Raw genomic sequence first — 21,221 nt, forward strand, 5'->3', positions numbered from 1 at the left:
CTCGGTTACTATAAGCATTTTTGTATATAGATCACTCGGTTACTTTTAGCAATTAAGTATTTTTGTATATAGATCACTCGGTTACTATTAGCAATTAAGTATACTCAAAGAGTAGCTTCTTATTGGGATGGTATTACATCGAACTATTTGATATATTTCATTTTTGATTAACGTACGAATTCTGTTCATAATATCTAATTTGTTACTCTATTTTTTTTTAAATATTTCACTGTTCAAAAGTAACGGAAGGCACGAGCCAATGATAAGTAGCTGGGGGAAAACATGCAGATCATAACAGCTATCTTTCAATGGACGAACATTTGTCAAATGAGAAAAAAGAAAATCAGGATGTACAATTTCAACAAGTTATATAAATAGATACCTACCTTTAGTACAGGTAAACATTTAATAATGAGACTTCGTTGGCAACAGGTAAGCACGATCATACCTGGTATAGTGAATAAATGTAATTTGGACGCTGGGTATTAATGAAAAAAAAAAATAATCTTGAATGAATTCTTATGGAAAGAACTTACATCAAACCTTATTCTGCAGATACAACAAATCCTGGTTTTTTTTCTTATCGGAGTTACAGGCAGATATACAAAAGTCAAGAAGGCTCACATATTATTCAGAATTCAACATTCGGAATTCAGCATTTAGAATTCGCAAATATTTTTTTTTGATCAAGGTGAGCCTTCTCGGCTTTCGTTCAAATAAAAAATCTTTTCGCTTTTTCTCTTGTGATATTTTATGTTTCTCTTCTCGTATAGTTAATGCGCAGTATTTGTGATTTTCACAAATAGTTAACAATTTTTCCCAAGATTTAGTACACTTTTTAAATAGAATACAAAAGAAAGCCAATCTTAACGACCTTTCAAGATTATTTTTTTGTTATCAAAAGGTCAAATGTTATCATCGCGACAAAAACTCCGTTAAAAAGTTGTTCATATTCATATAACTCTTTTAAAACTGTAATCAATGCTTATAGTTAAAATTTCTTTTGATTATTAAAACTTGTTTACTATTAAACCGTGGTTATCCTACCCATCGTAGACCGACGAATTTAGATAAAAAAAGAAGTTGCATAAAATTAATAGGGATACAATATAACTTGAGCTGCGTCGGATAGAAATCGACCTTATGCAAATCAACATCAATGTATCTGTTAACCTACAAATGTATTTAGGTTTTGAAAACAAATTCAATGGAAGGTATGTGACTGTTTGCAAGTTGAATTGTTAATCGAATGCTACATAACGGACAAAACTTCATCTTTTATTTCATTGAATTTCGTAAATGAATGCTCCAAAATAAATCAGATTATTTGACATGTACATATTCACGTTCACTTGCATAAGGTCGATTTCTATCCGACGCAGCTCTCTTGTAGATGAGTAACATATTGGTTCAGTACGAGGTTGCATATCACTTCCTGACCAGCAAGAATGTGTGTGTGTGTGATTATACACGGAAAACAAATATTGTACATGTAAGAAAACCAATCAAAAGAAATTTAATGATAAAACAGAAAAAATGTATTTACAGGATTCATTTTCTTTCCTCAAAACGAAATAGATAAATAATCATCGCATTCCTTTATAAAAAAAGGTCATCTGATGTTTTCCCCGTATATGTCAAATTAGAAAAACATTAAATTGTACGAAATGTTCTGTTTTTCACGCAGATTAAAAGTATTACAAATGTATCAAGATTTGTATATTTGTTTAAAAATCTGACTCGATTGATTGTTACCATGGTGACACTCAATCCACCTGAATCACGTTTATTTATGTCCTGAAATGAAATGCATTATATTGTTTTCATTCATTATTTGAAATGAAATGCATTATATTGTTTTCATTCATTATTTGAAATGAAATGCATTATATTGTTTTCATTCATTATTTGAAATACCGCGATCGATCTCAAAACATCACTTTCGTAGATACCGCTTCTTTAAAGGATTTTTTTAACGTCGTAAACAAGAACTTAATATTTTTTTTGTCTTTACGCCACCATCAGTCAGTCAAGATGTTTTTCTCCCATTTCTTTAACTTTTACAATTCAGCACTTAGGCTTGTGATTAGGATCAAACCACATCTTTTGTGTATCTTTTTCAGATTTCTACATTGATTGTTTTTATTTTACTGTTGGACTACATCATGATTGTTGCAAGTGCCAGTATCAATAAATGTACTCGGCCAAGTCGACGAACAATGAGACGGATACGAGCTGAGTTCTTTCGTAAACTTAAGAGAAGGTTACACGATAGTTTTGGATCATTAACACACCTTACACAACAAACTCTTCGAAGTTCAACCAATGAAGGACAGAAATATATCCGTAAACGAAACATTAGTGATGACCCAAAAGAAGGAAGATGCCCAAGAAATAAATATGTAGAAGAATCGTGTCCGCATTACTTTGTTTTAGATATAGACGATAATAGGATACCAGAAGTAATTGTCCAAGCTAAATGTAAATGTTCTAAGTGCCTGGAGCTCAATTCGTATGGCTCATTTCAAAACAGTTCATATGCTGGATGTGAAACTGTAGATTACTACAGCCGTGTACTTCGTGTTACCGATTGTGTAAATGGTTATTTCAAGTATGGCGAAGTTTGGGAACCAGTGGCTGTAGCATGTCGTTGTACTAATCGACGTCAAGTTCGGGTAAACGAATAGAAAAGTGTGCTTGTAGTTTTTGTTGAATTACCAATAACGCTTGCAGTTTTTCTTTGTCAGAAAATACTAAAGATATATCAAATCTTAACTAGTTAAGTTAATAATATGTGTACTCATTATATGAGAATAAATCACGCATAAAATGATATAGGATACGAAAACTTCACGTCTTCGATCAAGTCTAGTTGAAATTTAGAAAATTTTACTTGGAAAATACAATTGTCAATCACTTGTAAGAATTGTCACTGAAATTTAACTTTAGAAACGAACAAGAAAAGATGTGTTTAACGTTACTGAGTTTCGATGAGGGAGTAAGAGGTAAAGCGCATAAACAAAATCGAATAAAAAAAAGAATTATACGATAAGACTTTACTGGAAAAGACATAGAAAGATTTAATCAGTAAATCGGAAAAGAGATGTAGTTTTCATTACAAAAGTTTATCATATCGACTCATTCTGGCACGAAGGTAAAATCGACCATTTCCCATAACCTTTTGTATGAACTGTTGTTTAAACTAGCCTTTACTGCCAAACATTATATTTCTAGTCATCAAATACATTTATAGATTGTTTTATTAGTTTAGAAAGAATAAAGAGTGTTTTTTTTATATTTATGTAATTGTGTCTTGTTTTACCTAGTAAGTAGGTTGACTGTCTGCTGAATTATGGATAATTTTCACACAAATATATCAAAACGTTGGCAGTAACACATATTGTATTTTATGGTTAAAATGTTGAAGTTGTTGATAACTCACAAGTACTTAGGTGTCGCAATATCATCTGATGGAAACTGAACTAACCATTTGAATAATACAACAAGCAGGTAAAAATATACCGAGGAAACTAAAATTTACACAAATAAACAACTTCAAATATCCAAACTATATCACTACAAACTCCTCAGAGTCTGAATTGACCAGTTTTTGTGCTCGACCAGTAAAATCGAGCACACATTTTACTCGACTAGTCTCGACATTGTCTTGACTGTACTTAACTGTACTTAAGTGTACTCGACTAGGTCTCGACTAGGTCTCGACTTTACTTAATTAGTCTGATTCAGTACTTGATGATCTTTGTGTAGTCTGAAATGGTCTTGACCAAGGCTCAACCTGTCTCGACCTGTCTTGACTAGTCTCGACCTGTCTCGACTAGCCTCGACTCAGTCTCAACCAGTCTCGACCTGTCTCGACTAGTCTTGACCTTCAAATTTAGTTTTGACAGGTGTAAATCAGCCCATCTACCTAAATTAAATATTGATCTTAAAAAATTCAAGCTTATTAGGTAGTTTGATTTATTGCTGTGAAATGAAAGAATTTAATTTTACAATATGTAAAAAAAAAAATTATTATATAAAAATTCAGATAGGCATCTTTAATTTTTTTTTATAACTTTTTCAAATCAACTTGGATTTTCATCAAACTATGCAGATATCTTACATATATATCAAGCTTACTGTATTCCATTTCATTTAGTTTTTTGTTGTATTGCTGTAAAATTTAAGAATTAAAGTAATCTTGGTATAAAAAGCTAGGATTTGCAATTCGGACAAAATAGAGATAGTACACTTTAATTTTTTTAATAACTTTTTCAAATCAACTTGGATTTGCATCAAACTATGCAGCTATCTTACATATACATCAAGCTTACTGAATCCCATTTCATTTAGTTTTTTGTTGTATTGCTGTAAAATTTAAGAATTAAAGTAATCTTGGTATAAAAAGCTAGGATTTGCAATTCGGACAAAATAGAGATAGTACACTTTAATTTTTTTAATAACTTTTTCAAATCAACTTGGATTTGCATCAAACTATGCAGCTATCTTACATATATATCAAGCTTACTGAATCCCATTTCATTTAGTTTTTTGTTGTATTGCTGTAAAATTTAAGAATTAAAGTAATCTTGGTATAAAAAGCTAGGATTTGCAATTCGGACAAAATAGAGATAGTACACTTTAATTTTTTTAATAACTTTTTCAAATCAACTTGGATTTGCATCAAACTATGCAGCTATCTTACATATATATCAAGCTTACTGAATCCCATTTCATTTAGTTTTTTGTTGTATTGCTGTAAAATTTAAGAATTAAAGTAATCTTGGTATAAAAAGCTAGGATTTGCAATTCGGACAAAATAGAGATAGCACACTTTAATTTTTTTAATAACTTTTTCAAATCAACTTGGATTTGCATCAAACTATGCAGCTATCTTACATATATATCAAGCTTACTGAATCCCATTTCATTTAGTTTTTTGTTGTATTGCTGTAAAATTTAAGAATTAAATTAATCTAGGTCAAAAAAGCTAGAATTTGCAGTTCGAACAAAATAGAGATAGTACACTTTAAGCTTTTTAATAACTTTTTCAAATCAACTTGGATTTTATTAAAACTATATAGCTACCTTGGTGATCTTACTAAATCCCAGGTTGTTATGAAGTTTTAAAATATATTATTTTCAAATTTAATGACATGACACTATACATGATTTAATTACATCAGTACACGTGAGTGTTACAGGTAAAAAGAAAGCCCTACTTTTCTTAAACTTGTGTATTACTTATCTAGTGAATTAAAAGCCCTGCGATTTAGATTTAACAGGATGTTGCAACTTTGAATAAATGTTATTTAGAATTTAAAACTCTCTGGTAGATGAAATCTTTTTAATAAGTTTGACCCAAGCAGAAGGTATTGCTTTATAAATCACCACAAATCAGAAGAACTATTTAAATAATTTCTAATGTTTCATCCCTTTTTGATATATTTACTGTGTATATCAAAAGGAATAAAACATTAAAGGAATTATATTAATATTTTATGTATACTTTTTCCCAAATTATGAGAAAAGATATATTTCTAATATCGTAGCTTTTTGACCTAGGTTAATTAAATTCTTAAATTTGACAGAAATACACCAAACAAAATAACAACCTATGATTCAGTAAGATCAATATATTGCAAAAATATTTGTAGAGTTTGATGAAAATCTAAGTTGATTTGAAAAAGTTATGAAAAAAATTAAAGTGTACCATCTCTATTTTGTCCGAACTGCAAATCCTAGCTTTTTTTACCTAGATTAAATTAATTCTTAAATTTGACAGCAATACAACAAACCTTATAACAACCTGGGATTCAGTAAGAAGAATACATCACCAAGGTAGCTATATAGTTTCAATAAAATCCAAGTTGAATTTAAAAAGTTATAAAAAAAATTAAAGTGTACTATATCTATTTTGTTCGAACTGCAAATTCTAGCTTTTTTGACCTAGATTAATTTAATTCTTAAATTTGACAGCATTACAACAAAAAACAAAATGACCTGGGATTTAGTAAGCTTAGTATACATTTAAGATAGCTGCATAGTTTGATGAAAATCCAAGTTGATTTGAAAAAGTTATTAAAAAAATTAAAGTGTACTATCTCTATTTTGTCCGAATTGCAAATCCTAGCTTTTATTACCAAGATTACTTTAATTCTTAAATTTTACAGCAATGCAACAAAAAACTAAATGAAATGGGATTCAGTAAGCTTGATATATATGTAAGATAGGTGCATAGTTTGATGCAAATCCAAGTTGATTTGAAAAAGTTATTAAAAAAATTAAAGTGTACTATCTCTATTTTGTCCGAATTGCAAATCCTAGCTTTTTATTCCAAGATTACTTTAATTCTTAAATTTTACAGCAATACAACAAAAAACTAAATGAAATGGGATTCAGTAAGCTTGATATATATCTAAGATATCTGCATAGTTTGATGAAAATCCAAGTTGATTTGAAAAAGTAATAAAAAAAATTAAAGATGCCTATCTGAATTTTTATATAATAATTTTTTTTTTACATATTGTAAAATTAAATTCTTTCATTTCACAGCAATAAATCAAACTACCTAATAAGCTTGAATTTTTTAAGATCAATATTTAATTTAGTTAGATTGGCTGATTTACACCAGTCAAAACTAAATTTGAAGGTCAAGACTAGTCGAGACAGGTCGAGACTAGTCAAGACAGGTCGAGACAGGTCGAGCCTTGGTCAAGACCATTTCAGACTACACAAAGATCATCAAGTACTGAATCAGACTAATTAAGTAAAGTCGAGACCTAGTCGAGTACACTTAAGTACAGTTAAGTACAGTCGAGACAATGTCGAGACTAGTCGAGTAAAATGTGTGCTCGATTTTACTGGTCGAGCACAAAAACTGGTCAATTCAGACTCTGAGGAGTTTGTAGTGTATACTATATCTATACTACTAAAGAAACAGACTGATTTCATTTAGCCGAAACTCAGCTGAAACCATTCTCAGATCTGCAGTGACATCACAACATGTAACTGACCAATCAATGATTAGCATTTTTGTTATGTAAACAATGTTGAGAGGTGATGCGGATAAGATTCCTCTAGATTTTCCATAGACTTATTGCAAATTAATTTAATTGATATATATCGTAACCAGTTGAATATAGTAATTTTACTCTTTTAATACTGTTAAAGACACTATATAATATCTCTATTTTGATTTTTAACATACTATAACCTCTCGTTAAAAAATTATCGGCAATATAAATAATCAGTAATCCCCTTCAAATAGATGAAAAATCTAGAGGATTCCGGATGGCATCACCTCCTGACAAATGTAAATGCCAGGATGTCCGGATCTGAGAATACAAACTCGGAAATATTTGTGAAATGACGTATAATTTTTTCAAATTCAGCTTTGAATATCAAATATGCTATATGTGTGCTTGTTTATGTTCCATATAACATAAATCGGAAACAGCGGTTAGTTACCCAGAACAGGAAGTGAATGTTTATAACCAATAGTAGATCATCGTATCGTTTAACAACAGGTTAATTGATTTGGTATAGATCAGTGTATCTGTATATAACTTTTTTTTTTTTTTTTATCTAGGAAGCAATTAATCATTAAAAGGTGTTCCTAACGTCCTTCAATTGTAGCACATGGTATAAAAACTGTCTTGAATCAATCATAAATTTGCGAATTTTATACATTTGCGAGACAAATTTTGCCGTTTGGTTTGGTTCGCAAGCTGACAATTGTATATTTTGATTTTATTATCCTTATATCGGATATTTACTTGTGCTTTTGTAGTATATGGGTTTGTTTTCCTGCTGCGAAAAGAACAAGTTTAATGTGATGGTAAGTTGAAAGATGGATCCATCTAATTGAGCATATTTTCCGTTTTTATTTGTGTTAAATAATAATAAAACAACACCACATAATTAAAATTTCACAAACTTTGTCACTTGTGATGGTTAGTATGATATATTTACATTTATCAAAAGAAAACGTTCATTTGTACATCATTCATTACTACTATAGCAATACATGTAATAGTGCAGTGCAACGCCAAGTGCATGGTGGACATTCTTCTGTTATAATTCGATTTTCCTAATAGATTAGATTTCAGTAAGCATTCATATTTTCCCGCCAAACATTCAAGTTATAGGTCACTGAAAGAGAGCAAGATCGCACGGTCATCCGATGTAAAAATCATATACGCGATACAATTATTTCTTTATTTGAAAATTGATTATCACATAGTTCTCCTTCCTTCCTTGCATGACATACTTACCGCTGGATAAAAAACATTCCACGGTAGGGACACGCATCAAAGAGAAAATATAATGTAAACATATGCGAAAGTGTAATTGTTCTCGTTTAAACTAGGAGATCTGTCAAACGTTTGTACATAATTATACATTTGTAAATACGGAAGTAGCACTATGCCAAGGACGTTTAACATTGATAAAACAGATCGAGGTAACATTTAAATTCCTCAATTCGTTATCTGTATCAGTATACATATTAATATAGGGATACACATGAGATCATAAAAGTATGTGCACTAGTTCCCAGTTACGTATTTTAAATGAACGTACTTTAGGAGACTCTATAGGGAAAGTAACTTACCATAGTTACAATGGAACCTCAATAGATGATTATTGTATCTGTAGTTCAACATTCCTATCAAATATATTAAACTTCAGAATTGAAGACTTTCATCCAAATAATTCAGATCATTGTCAAATAACCGTAAACATTTTTTGTAGTAACATATTGGGCCCTAAACAGGACAAATGAAATAATCTTCGGAAATTGCCACCAGTCATAAGATGGTCTCCAATACGAGAGCAAAAATTTATTCAAAACTCAAATTATGATAGTTTTAATAATATTTGTACAAAAACCGAAAAGCTGATAGCAAATGAGCATGCTGATAACAGCACGTCAGAAGTGAATGACTTGGTATCTGATTTTGATAAATTATTAAAGGGAGCTGCAACCCTAAAAAACAAATTTGAATCAAAATTGAAATATAAACAAAAATGAAGGAAAATAAAAAAAAAACATGGGTTGACAAAGACTGTGATGCTAAATATAGGCATATAAAAGCTCTCTGTAGAACTTTAGGTAGGAATCCTTGGGATTCCAGTTTGAAACTATTTTTTTTTACAGAGAGAAAAACACTTAACAAGCTTGTACGTAAAAAACATAGGGTCTATAAAAATAAAATATTAAAAAATATACTTGACCTATCTGAGAAAAACTCTTCTGAATTTTGGAAATCTGTAAATTTATTAAAGGAGAAAACAAAGGAAGACCCTAGTTCCAATATTTCACATGATGAATGGTTGAAGTATTTTAAAGATTTAATGAATTTTCAACATTGTAATAATTTTGATGAAAACATTAATAGTATTGATTGTAATAATGATTGTTTAAATAATAATATTACTGCGGAGGAGGTGTTAAAGGTTGTAAAAGACTTAAAGTTAAAAACGTCTGCTGGTTGTGATGGTATAACAAATGAAATGATTAGAGTGTCATGTGGTAAATTAGTTAAAACATATGTGTTGATTTTTAATTTGATATTTAAAAGTGGAATCTTTCATTCTGTATGGAGAGAAAACATAATTTAAGCCTATTTTTAAAGGAGGGTGTTTTAATGACCCTTCAAACGACAGGGGTATAGCTCTTCCAAGCTGTTTAGGTAATTTTTTCTTAAAAATATTATCTACCAGATTAGAGAACTTTCTAGAAACTAACAGTAAATTACATAAGGAGCAAATAGGCTTCAGGAAAAATAGCTGAACAAGTGATCACATTTAACATTAAAAACTCTGATTAATAAGACCTTTAAAAAATCAAACATCTCTACACTTGTTTTGTAGATCTAAGAAAAGCGTTTGACACAATCAATATAGAGATGGGTTTTTCATAAGTTACTAAAATATAATATAAAAAGGTCTTTTTTTGATATTTTAAAAGATATGTACAAAGATGTATCTTTCTCTGTAAAATTAAAAGGGGGACTAACACAAACGTTTCCCTCATGTGTAGGATTAAAACAGGGTTGTATATTAAGCCTTACATTATTTTCATTGTATATAAATGAACTGGTTGAAATGTTTGACCACAAATGTGATCCGGCATGCCTAGATAATAAACAAGTGTCTTGTCTTCTTTATGCAGACGATTTAGTAGTAATATCAGAATCTGCATCTGGCCTACAAAATGCTTTAGATAAATTAAATACATTTTGTGAAAAATGAAATCTAACTGTTAATCTTAATAAAACCAAGATTATAATATTCAATAAAGCAGGGAAAACTTATTAAAAAGCACAATTCTATTATAATGGGAAATTACTAGAGTTAACTGATGAATACAAGTATCTAGATATATTTTTTAAACCATCTGGATCTTTTACTACAGCAATTGATCAGTTATGTAAAAAGGCTAGCAAAGCTATATTTTGTATTAGAAAATTATTATTTTCTGAAAAAAATTAATTTACTACCACATTTAAAGCTTTTTGATTCATGCGTTAAACCTATTCTGTTATATAGCAGTGAAGTTTGGGCTACTATTAGTTTAGTGAAACAAAATACTACCATCGAGTCAAACTATGCAAACTTCAGTCCACATAAAATTCAAATAAAATTTGCTAAACTTTTATTGGGTGTAAATAAAGGTGCTGTTAATAATGCTGTACTTTCTGACTAAGGTTTATTCCCACTTTCATTGTCAGCCCTTAAACATACAATTAATTTCTGGCTTCATATCATTAATATGGACAGTGAGAGTATGATAAAGAAAGCATACAATGAAAACTTAAACTTTCCTAATGGTTTTTGTTGTAAATTAAAAGTGTTATTAGGTAAACTTGGTTTTCAGCATGTCTAGGAAAATCAAAATACTATGTCAAAGAAAATTTTCTTTTTCATTTCAAAAGAAATTAGAAGAGGAATTCATAAAATACTGGAAACAAGCTCTTTTTTTGTGACTGTAATAATGGTAATAGTCAAGGTAATAAACTAAGAACATATCGCAAAGTTAAAACAATTTTTGAATTAGACAATTATCTTCCACTGGATCTTAACAAAAGTGTTATTTCTAAAATGGTAAAAATCAGAATTAGTAATAGCAAATTACTAATAGAAGTTGGTAGATATACAAGAACACCTTTAGAACAGAGAATTTGTCCAATTTGCAAGGATGGAATTGAAGATGAGTTTCATTTCCTGATTCAATGTAAAGCGTTAGAACGTAATAGAAATGCACTCTTTTGTAACTGTATGTGTAGCTGGAATAAGCGATATGTATGATTTGAACATTCATTTAAAGGTAACATAATGTTGTTAAGCGCTTTTAAAGTATTAAAGCTGATTGTAATAGCTTGAATTAATAATATTGTATGATTAACACCTCCACGCAAGCAATGTAAATATAATATATGTATCTCTTATCATTGAGAAAATAGGTTTTTGTTTGTTTGTTTGTTTGTTTATTTTTGTATTTGTATTTGTATTTTGTAAATGTCGGCTGGTAAAATTATTTGTTTTGATTATAAGGACTCTTTACCTGACCTGACCCAAAGACGTTGCATATTACATCGTTTCGAGTTTTTTAAGTTGAGCTAACAATATTTACATATCATAATCTCTTTTAGATAATTCCAATCCAAGCGGTAAAAAAGATTGAGTTCGAGTTTCGCGGAAAAAATAGAAGTACAAAATTTTATAATTTAATAATTCTTTTTTGTCATATAAGTAATATGATACTTGTGACAAAAAAACAAAAAACAACAACAACAAAAATAACTGATTTAAGTAGTTATCAAAGGTACCAGGATTATAATTTAAGCACACGTATGCATATATATATATATATATATATATATATATATATATATATATGTATGAAATATACACTACAAGCAAAAATAAGAGATTTGGAAATATAGTATTATCTATGGCGATGTCATTACGAAGTTTCATACGTAATATATTATAAATTTGAAAGAAGAGTAGAAATTGGTTTTCATTTTCCGAGTTTTTACAAGTTCGAAATGTTCTTGGCTTTCGAGGTATTTTAAGATATCAACCCTTTTTATGAGTAAATTATGGTGACAAATCCTAATTTTTGTAAATTATAGTGACAAATTCTATTTTTTGTAAATTAAAGTTTAAAATGTTGGTATATTTGACTTCAATATTTTTTATAAAGAAATTGTTTGTTCTTTTTTTAAATTGTTTTTTTTTTCAATTTCCAGTAATTCTGATTAAAAGTTGCTTGAAATATTCTTAATTCAAGTCTTTAATTTTTTTACTTGTTTCACATTCAGAATCGACCATTTCCTATAACCTTTTTTTATATGAATTGTTATTTATACTAGCTGCCAAACATTATATTTCTAGTCATTAATTATATTTATAGATTGTTTTATTAATTAAGAAAGAAAAAAAGAGTTTTTTTTATATTTAGGTAATTATATTACTCGAATGATTCAGCGCCCTCTATCGGTCAGTGTCTTCTGTAGCGATCGATAGTGAGTCGGAATATAACGACTGGATTATTCGGGTTAGTAATTATGTCGTGTTTTGCCTAGTAAGTTATTGGTTGACTGTTGGGTAATTGTAACACAAATATATCAAGGCGTTGGCAATAACACATATTGTATTTTATGGTTAAAATGCTGAAATTGTTGATAACCCATAAGTACTTAGGTGTCGCAATCCTTTCTCATGCAAACAAACTGAACTAACCATTTAAATAATACAACAAGCAGGTAAATATACCGAGGATACTAAAATTTACATTTTCCAAATAACAACGTATCAAAACTGTATCTATACTTTTTCAGGAACAGACTGATTTCATTGTGCCTAAATTTATCTGAAACCATACAAACTCGGAAATATTTGTGATATAAAGTATAAATGTAGTGTTTTATATCAGTAAGAACAATAACAAATCAACATATAAAAGTAGGCTATGCAAAGTTTATCGACCTAGATTAAGGTTCATCATAACAAATGGACAAATAAAGCCGTATTTTCACCTCAAAAACTACTCTGTGTACAGAATTACCTGTGTTGTTTGGAAAGTTTTAAGGCCTAGCATCCACTAGATATATAAAAGTTAAATGCATTTTGTGTTTAAGAAAGATAAAATCTTTCTTGGTTTTTGAAGGGCATTTTTTCCCCTTTCTGCAGAAGGTGTAAAAATAAACAAACACCTGAATTACTTTGATACTGTCCACTCACTGACTCAGATAAACTCTTTAACTCACCTATAGTTGTGAAGATATATCTTGTCCATGTCAATTAAGGACAATCAAAACAATACAAACCAGTTTTTTTACCTGAGGGAGCATCTCAATTTAAAGTTGTACCACACCTTAGTTAGTTTTCACACCTTGTGCATGAAGGAAAAAAATGCCCATCAAAATCCAAAAGAAATTTTATCTTTCTAAAACACAAATTGCATTTAACTTTTATATATCTAGTGGATACTAGGCATTAAAACTTTTCCAACTTCACAGGTAAGTCTGTACTCAGAGTAGTTTTTGGCATGTATAGACAACCATATTTGTCCGTTTGTTATGATGAACCTTAAGGGCGAAAATAATATAAACATTATAAAATGTGAAAACAGCACGTTAAAAACTGTATGCATTGGAAGTGCTTTTCTGGATTTATCATCATCAGGAAAGATGAAAGCAAAGAATGTGATATACAATGTAACCTAAACAGTTGGAGAGGTCTATGATAAAAAGGACCTAAAAATAAACTCATTCGTCTTAGGTCATTTTTTTACCAGAGGAAGTTGATATCTTAGTTTCTTATAATTTAAAAATGTATTAACGGACACTTTTAGAAAGGTTTGTTATAAATCATATCAGTACAGAAGTTGTCCGAAATCAACCGAAAAAGGTAGAGAAAAAAAATAAATAAAAAAAAAAAAAAAAAACCAATGGAACACACATGTTGTTACCATCTAAATAATACTATCAATTGTAAAAATATATATTATCAGATAAAAGGTAGTTCTACTTGCAGGAACAATTCTAAGTAAAACGCCAACTAAAAAAAAGTTGTACTTGTTTGGCTTTATAATTATTTTGATCTGAGTGTCACTGATGAGTTGTATATAGACGAAACGCGCGTCTGGCGTTTTTTATAATCCTGGTACCTGTAATAACTATTTAAATAAGCTTTGAATATCTAAATTGTCATATGTGTTCGTTTATAATCCAGATGAGATTAATCGGAAACAGCGGTTAGTTACCGGGAAGAGGAAGTGACTGTTTTTATAGCAAATATTAGAGCATTGTATCGTTTAACAACAGGTAAATTGATTTGGTATAGATCACTGTATCTGTATACTAATTTTTGTTTACCCAGGAAGCCGCTTAATTATTGAAAGGTGTTTCTATACGAACTTACATAACGTCCTTCAATTGTAGCACATGGTATAAAAACTATGAATCAATCATAATTTGCGAATTTTATGTATTTGCGAGAAAAACTTTGCCAGTTGGTTTGGTTCTGACAATTGTATATGTTATGATTTTATTATCCTTATAAGTTATAATTACATTTATTAAAAGAAAAACAGAAGGTTTATGTTGAACAGTAGCAACGGGAATCAGGTCATGATTCACACAAGCAAATGAGCTGGGTAGATTATTTGCAAAAATCATATTTTTGTCAAGATGTTTTAAATAATATTCACCTTTTATCTAGGCAAACACGCATATGCAGGTTTAAAAGGACCTCGTTTAAAATTAAAAATCATAGTAAACGCAGGTAAAAAAGGGCCTCGTATGAAAATTAAAATCATATTATACGCGATACAATTCTTTCTTTATTTTCAAAATTGATTGTCACATAATTCTCCTTCCTTCCTTGCATGACATACTTACCACACGATAGGAACACGCATCAAAGAGAAAATATAATGTAAACCTATGCGTAAGTGTAACTATACGCATGTTCTTGTTTAAAATAGGAGACGTACATAATTATACATATGTAAAGACGGAAGTAGCACTATGCCAAGGACGTTTAACATTGATAAAACAGATCAAGGTAACATTTAAATTCCTCAAACCGTTATCTTTATTAGTATACATACTAATATTTTGAATACACTTAAGATCATATAAGGACTTTTTACCTGACCTGACCCAAAGGCGTTGCATCTATCTTCGTTTAGAGTTTTTAAGTTGTGCAAACAACATTTACATATTAGTTTTTTTAGATAAAAAAAAATGAGTTTGAGTTTCGCGGTAAGAGTAGAATTACAAACATATAATCAAATACACAACACCAGTTTCGCAATAACGCTTTATTACACACAAATTAAAAAGGAACACATAAAATCATAACATGAACACATATACAGAGTGTGAGAGACATATTGTCATAGAGTCATAAGCATATCAACTATAAATATTAACATCTTGCAAAACAATTTAAATCATATACACAAATGATTGCATATTTCTTCGGCAGTAGTGCTTTCATCTTGTCATCGCTTGGCTACTACTTGAAACTCAAATTCGTGGAATACTTGATATGTATTCGTTTCCTGTAACCATATCATTTTACGGTGGGAATTTTCAGGCAACCTTTGGAAAATACGGAGGTAGGGTTTAAAAATATTTGCTCATTCAATTAATTCGCTTCTCAATTGAATCATTTGACATTGTTATTCGTTTTGGTCGTTTGCAAGCACATCCAACAGAAATAGGTTCATATACCTCTTCAAATAACATTTCCCCTTCATCTGAACATTTCGTTGCCCTCATTACCACAGAATAATGATATATCTCACGACAACCTAATCCTGTCTGATCATGATGTTTTGGTCTATTCCCGTCTTTTTGTAAACATTCGGAACATTTGCATTTTGCTTGCAATAAAACGTTCGGAATCCTATTGTCGTCTACATCGAGTGCAAAGTAATGCGGACAAGGATTTTCATAATCGTATTTTGGACAATTTTTATTAAGCCAGCTAATATGCATAGTTCTTTGAGACTTAAACTTATCGTCAATTTGATAATAGTTCTTCTTCTCATTTATATATAATATATTAAAACTATCAGAATAAGTTCTGCTTCTATTTTTTAAGAACTCAATTTTAATTTTCCGCAACTTCCTTTTTGCTGGGTGTCTACATGGCGATGTTGTAGCCACACATGTTTGCAGTATCAATATTACCATAATGTTTATAATTACTACGTTGAAACTAGTAAAAATCTGCAAAAAAAAGTAATATTTGTAAAAATGTGAATCATAATCAGATGGTAATTTTTTGTTTACCAAATTAATATATAAAAACAATTCATCATAGATAATACAATGAAAAATTTCAACGTTATTTGAACTGAATTTGAAAACTAATAGGATGAAAAAACAATAAACACAAACATCCTAATAAGAAAAACAATTTGCCATTTTGATCCTATCATGAAAATATTTACAAGTGCAATACATTCGTGATCTTTTATACCCATAATTCAAACCAATGTCCACTCAATAGTACTTTAGTGATGATTAAATATTGCAGTCCAGTTGACAAGTTACAAAGAAATAAACGATAAGCCAAATGATATATATAATTCATGGCATTACTTTCGGGAGCTTTTGATAAAATTCGTTGTTTTGATAGAGTCACAAGTTGGAGGTAAGTGATAAAAATATAACAGAACATTTCTACAGTTGAAAAAAACCAGCATGTAGTCTTTTAATTGGATGTGTTCATTATATATTTCAATTTTATTAGTGAAATGAGCAAATATATTTATTGTTTATCGCAAAAAAATACTTTAAAATAATATTTAATCACTTTTTCTCGATAATCATCCTAAGAAGATTAAGTTTTGAAATATTTTTAGTAAAATCCACAAATGGACAGAGTCTATCAACATTATTTCTTGATGTAATTATTTGGTCTTGCGCTCACTATTTTAGTAGCTACGTATATACGTAAGTGGATATTTTTTTATAGTATACTATGTGCCCCTTTTTGACATGGATTTTTATTTTTTTATTTTCAAATTGATAAGTTTAGAATTATTTTTTTTGCTGTACAATAAAAAAAATGTAATGTAAGTTTTTTTTTTTTTTTTATAAAAGAACATATTTGTGATTAAAAATGCTTATTTGACATATTCCTGCTATAAAAAACTAAACTAAATTAATATATTAAAGAGAGAGATAGAGAGATTAAATTATATCCAATATAGTAGAGCAATAACAAATACTGGAAAAGGATTTATCTTCAATTCTCTGGTATCTTGGTCCTTACCTTTAAATAATCAAAGTACATTTTTATCTTAATCACTTTCTAGTGAAACTGAAGATTTGTATCTTATACAAACTTTAAATATGATGGCAAAAGTATTTTTTTATTTAAGGGAAACTTACCTTGTTTCCGGTGTAATGTTTGTTTATATTAAACTGACATCCCAATACACATACAGTTTTAAACTTCCTATATATTGCATAATAAAAGATGTAATCGATCTTTTTTATTGGTTGATATCGTATATATAATCATTATATGTGACTGCAGAACAAAAGATAGAAGCAGTTGTTAGAACAGATGCATGAAAAGGAAACAAAAATCAATCTAATAATTACAGATTATCCACTAGGGGATTAACCTTGAAATCAATCTTAATAAAGATTATTTTCATCAATGAAGCGCTGAATACACTCACGACATGTTTTTTTTTTAATAATTACAGTTATACTCCGCCTCCTGCTACGATACATCTATCATTACTGATTACAGTTAAACAAATAAGTTATATTAAGATCTATTAACAGTATTATTTAGAATTTGTAGCTGATGTATAGGGCAGGGCTGTAGAAATTTAAAATCCAGCATGTGACAAAAATATTTCCACGAAAATAACCTTGTTAATTCTAAATGAGACCAATGATTTGTATAGTAGGTTTTACTATACAAATCCTTGATCTCACACAAATATGTGTCACTGGACGTAGCGAAAAACATGCAATTTATCAAATTGTTCAATGCGAATTTGACTTAAAAATAAACAATATTCCACTTTAAAAAGAAATATGTCAAGAAACGAGATAATGTTTTAATTTTAAATTTCACAAAAAATCAATTAAATTAATATTTTAAATTAAACAATAATACTTCTGCAAATCTAAAATGTCAAGGGATTACTTTTAACCTTGTGGATTAACTATGTATATACATTTAAAAAGGGAAAAAATGGAACAAAATATCATAAGTTGTTATCAAAATACGATAGAAAGAGAATACAAAAACTAAAGTGTAAATATATAAACTGAATTTTTTACTTAAAAAAAAATCACATTTATATATACCCCAATTAAATTTTATATTAACTATTATCAAACTCTTATTGATGATAAAATAAATGATTTAAATGAAAATAATAAAATTTATCTATATAAATTTCTTAAATCTAATTAAAATAACCAAATGCAATACTACCTATCGCACTCAAATAATGAACAAGAAAAATGTTAACCAAATTTAGAATAAGCGATCATTTTCTTTTTATAGAAACTAGACGATATACAAAAATACCATCAAGCGAAAGAAAATATAAAATTTGTAATATCTTAGATGATATTTTTAAAATAAAAGAGAAATCTTTCTAAAATATTATATACAAAAATATGTCAATTTTAATACACATACCTTAACGGATAAACTCGTGATTTTACTTAATCCATCAACACCAAATGATATAAGAACAGTTGTTTCTTTTATAAAAGAGTCATTAGAACTGAGGAAAGGAGACCAATTACTCTTTTTAACATGTATTTTATTATTATCGAGTTTTCATTATGTTTGTTTTGTCTATGTATTTGCCATGACCAAAATTGGTTTTTGTTTGTTTTGCAGATAAAGATATTATATAAATAAATATATTGGGCAAACAATTAAAAGCACATTTTATGGGACGATAATTTATTTTGACTATCTGGTTTCGTAGGTTTGAGGTATTTATTTGCACTGTACTTTTTATACATTTTATACATTTTACACTTTTTATGAATTTTAAAATAAAATTGAAAATGGAAATAGAGATGGCGAATATGTCAACGAGACAACAACCCGATCAAAGACCAAATACCAGCCGAAGGTAACCAATGGAGTGAGAAAAAATCTCGCACCTGAGGTGGTCCTTAGCTGGCATAATAACTTTTTTCATGAATTATCAATTGACAATATCTCGGAAAGTATAATGCTACTTATATATATATATTTTTTATATTTAAACTCTGTTCAACGAGTACAAAATTGTAATGCCTACAATATATCATTTCAGAAATAACGGCGAACCACGCATATTTCGACATGATATCAAACACTGTGCAAAATTTTTACAAAACTGACCAAATGAAAATTCTGCAAAATGAATAATTTTTGTATCATTTTTCTATACAGTCTACTGTAGTTGAGTATCAAAATCCCTTTAACTGAAATGTTAATAAATGTGCTCGAGGCGAAATAATTTGACTTTTTTTGCATGAAATTCCTAAGCTGTATTTGGCAAAACTTTTAGGAATTTTGGTCCTCAATGCTCTTCAACTTCGTACTTTATTTGGCCTTTTAAACTTTTTTGGATTCGAGCGTCACTGATGAGTCTTTTGTAAACGAAACGCGCATCTGGCGTATACACTAAATTTAGTCCTGGTATCTATGATGAGTTTATTCACAATACAAACATCATATCAAATTGATTGCAAGCACAATCTCTCATTCCAAAGGGGAAGTACTATGACGATGGAAGTTTTTAACGACCTTAACTGGCAAAATACAGCCCTCGCACGATAGGCCCTAGTTTGCGCCTTTTTGGGCATTTAGATAATTTTATTGTTACCATAAGGTAATTGAATCATTAAGAATGACAAATACGAAAAAACTATTATGAATAAAAAATAAAAGTGAGTAAAACTTTGAAGGCTAGAATAGCTAGTAAAAAATAAATTGATGAATAAAGATAAATAATGAAAAGAAAATAGAACTAATATAAAATGAAAGAATATAAAAATGATTTTTTTTTATATAGAAAACCAAAGAAAACAAAAATAAAAATTAAATAAATGAATAAAAAAGACAATTAAATAGAGCCACCAAAAGTAGGAACAGTTGAAAAGCTAGACTAAGCAAACGGCAGTGAGCAACAGCAACGTTGTGCTGGTGCATCAACAGACTAACAGTGGATACATTTAATATGCCAAATTGTGTGTCTGTATTAATTTGTCTAAATATGTGTATGTGAGTTTTACAAACATAATTAGTAAAAGGTTTTTTTGTACAAAAAAAAAAAAGATAAGTAAATAAATGGAAATGAAATAAATTAAAAACCAAAGGGTGTATGTATAATTTTGAATAATTTCGGTTCTGCGAATTTGAAAAAAAAACACCGTAAATAGTTAAATAGTCAAAGGTACCAGGATTATAATTTAGTACGCCAGACGCGCGTTTCGTCTACACAAGACTCATCAGTGACGCTCAAATCAAAATATTTATAAAGCCAAACAAGTACAAAGTTGAAGAGCATTGAGGATCCAAAATTCCAAAAAGGTTGTGCCAAAAAACGGCTAAGTTAATCTATGTCTGGGATAAGAAAATCCTTAGTTTTTCAAAAAGTTGAAAGTTTTGAATACAGGAAATTTATAAAAATGACCACATTATTGATATTCATGTCAACACCGAAGTGTTGACTACTGGGCTGGTGATACCCTCGCGGACGAAACGTCCACCAGCAGTGGAATCGACCCAGTGGTGTAAATAGTTATCAAAGGTATCAGGATTATAATTTAGTACGCCAGACGCGCGTTTCGTCTACATGAGACTCATCAGTGACGCTCAAATCAAAATATTTATAAAGCCAAACAAGTACAAAGTTGAAGAGCATTGAGGATCCATAATTCCAAAAAAATTGTGCCAAATACGGCTAAGGTCATCTATGCCTGGGATAAGAAAATCCTTAGTTTTTCAAAAAATTGAAAGTTTTGTATACAGGAAATTTATAGAAATGACCACACTATTGATATTCATGTCAACACCGAAGTGTTGACTACTGGGCTGGTGATACCCTCGGGGACGAAACGTCCACCAGCAGTGACATCGACGTAGTGGTGTAAATAGTTATCAAAGGTACCAGGATTATAATTTAGTACGCCAGACGCGCATAAAAGAAT

At 29.5% G+C, this 21,221-nt stretch overlaps 1 protein-coding gene across 1 annotated transcript; it reads left to right on the forward strand.

Annotated features, from left to right (window-relative positions):
* Positions 1-2,126: 2,126 nt before the first annotated feature.
* Positions 2,127-3,294, forward strand: LOC143074623 (interleukin 17-like protein). The gene has a single exon (XM_076249990.1). The coding sequence runs from the start codon at positions 2,166-2,168 to the stop codon at positions 2,685-2,687; it is 522 nt and encodes a 173-aa protein (XP_076106105.1). The 5' UTR covers positions 2,127-2,165; the 3' UTR covers positions 2,688-3,294.
* The last annotated feature ends 17,927 nt before the right edge of the window (positions 3,295-21,221 follow it).

This window comes from Mytilus galloprovincialis, chromosome 5 (assembly GCF_965363235.1).
Source record: "Mytilus galloprovincialis chromosome 5, xbMytGall1.hap1.1, whole genome shotgun sequence".
NCBI classification, from domain to species: Eukaryota; Metazoa; Mollusca; class Bivalvia; order Mytilida; family Mytilidae; genus Mytilus; species Mytilus galloprovincialis.

Coding starts and splice junctions, on each gene's coding strand:
- LOC143074623 (XM_076249990.1), top strand. CDS start 2,166: ATGATTGTTGCAAGTGCCAGTATCAATAAATGTACTCGGCCAAGTCGA.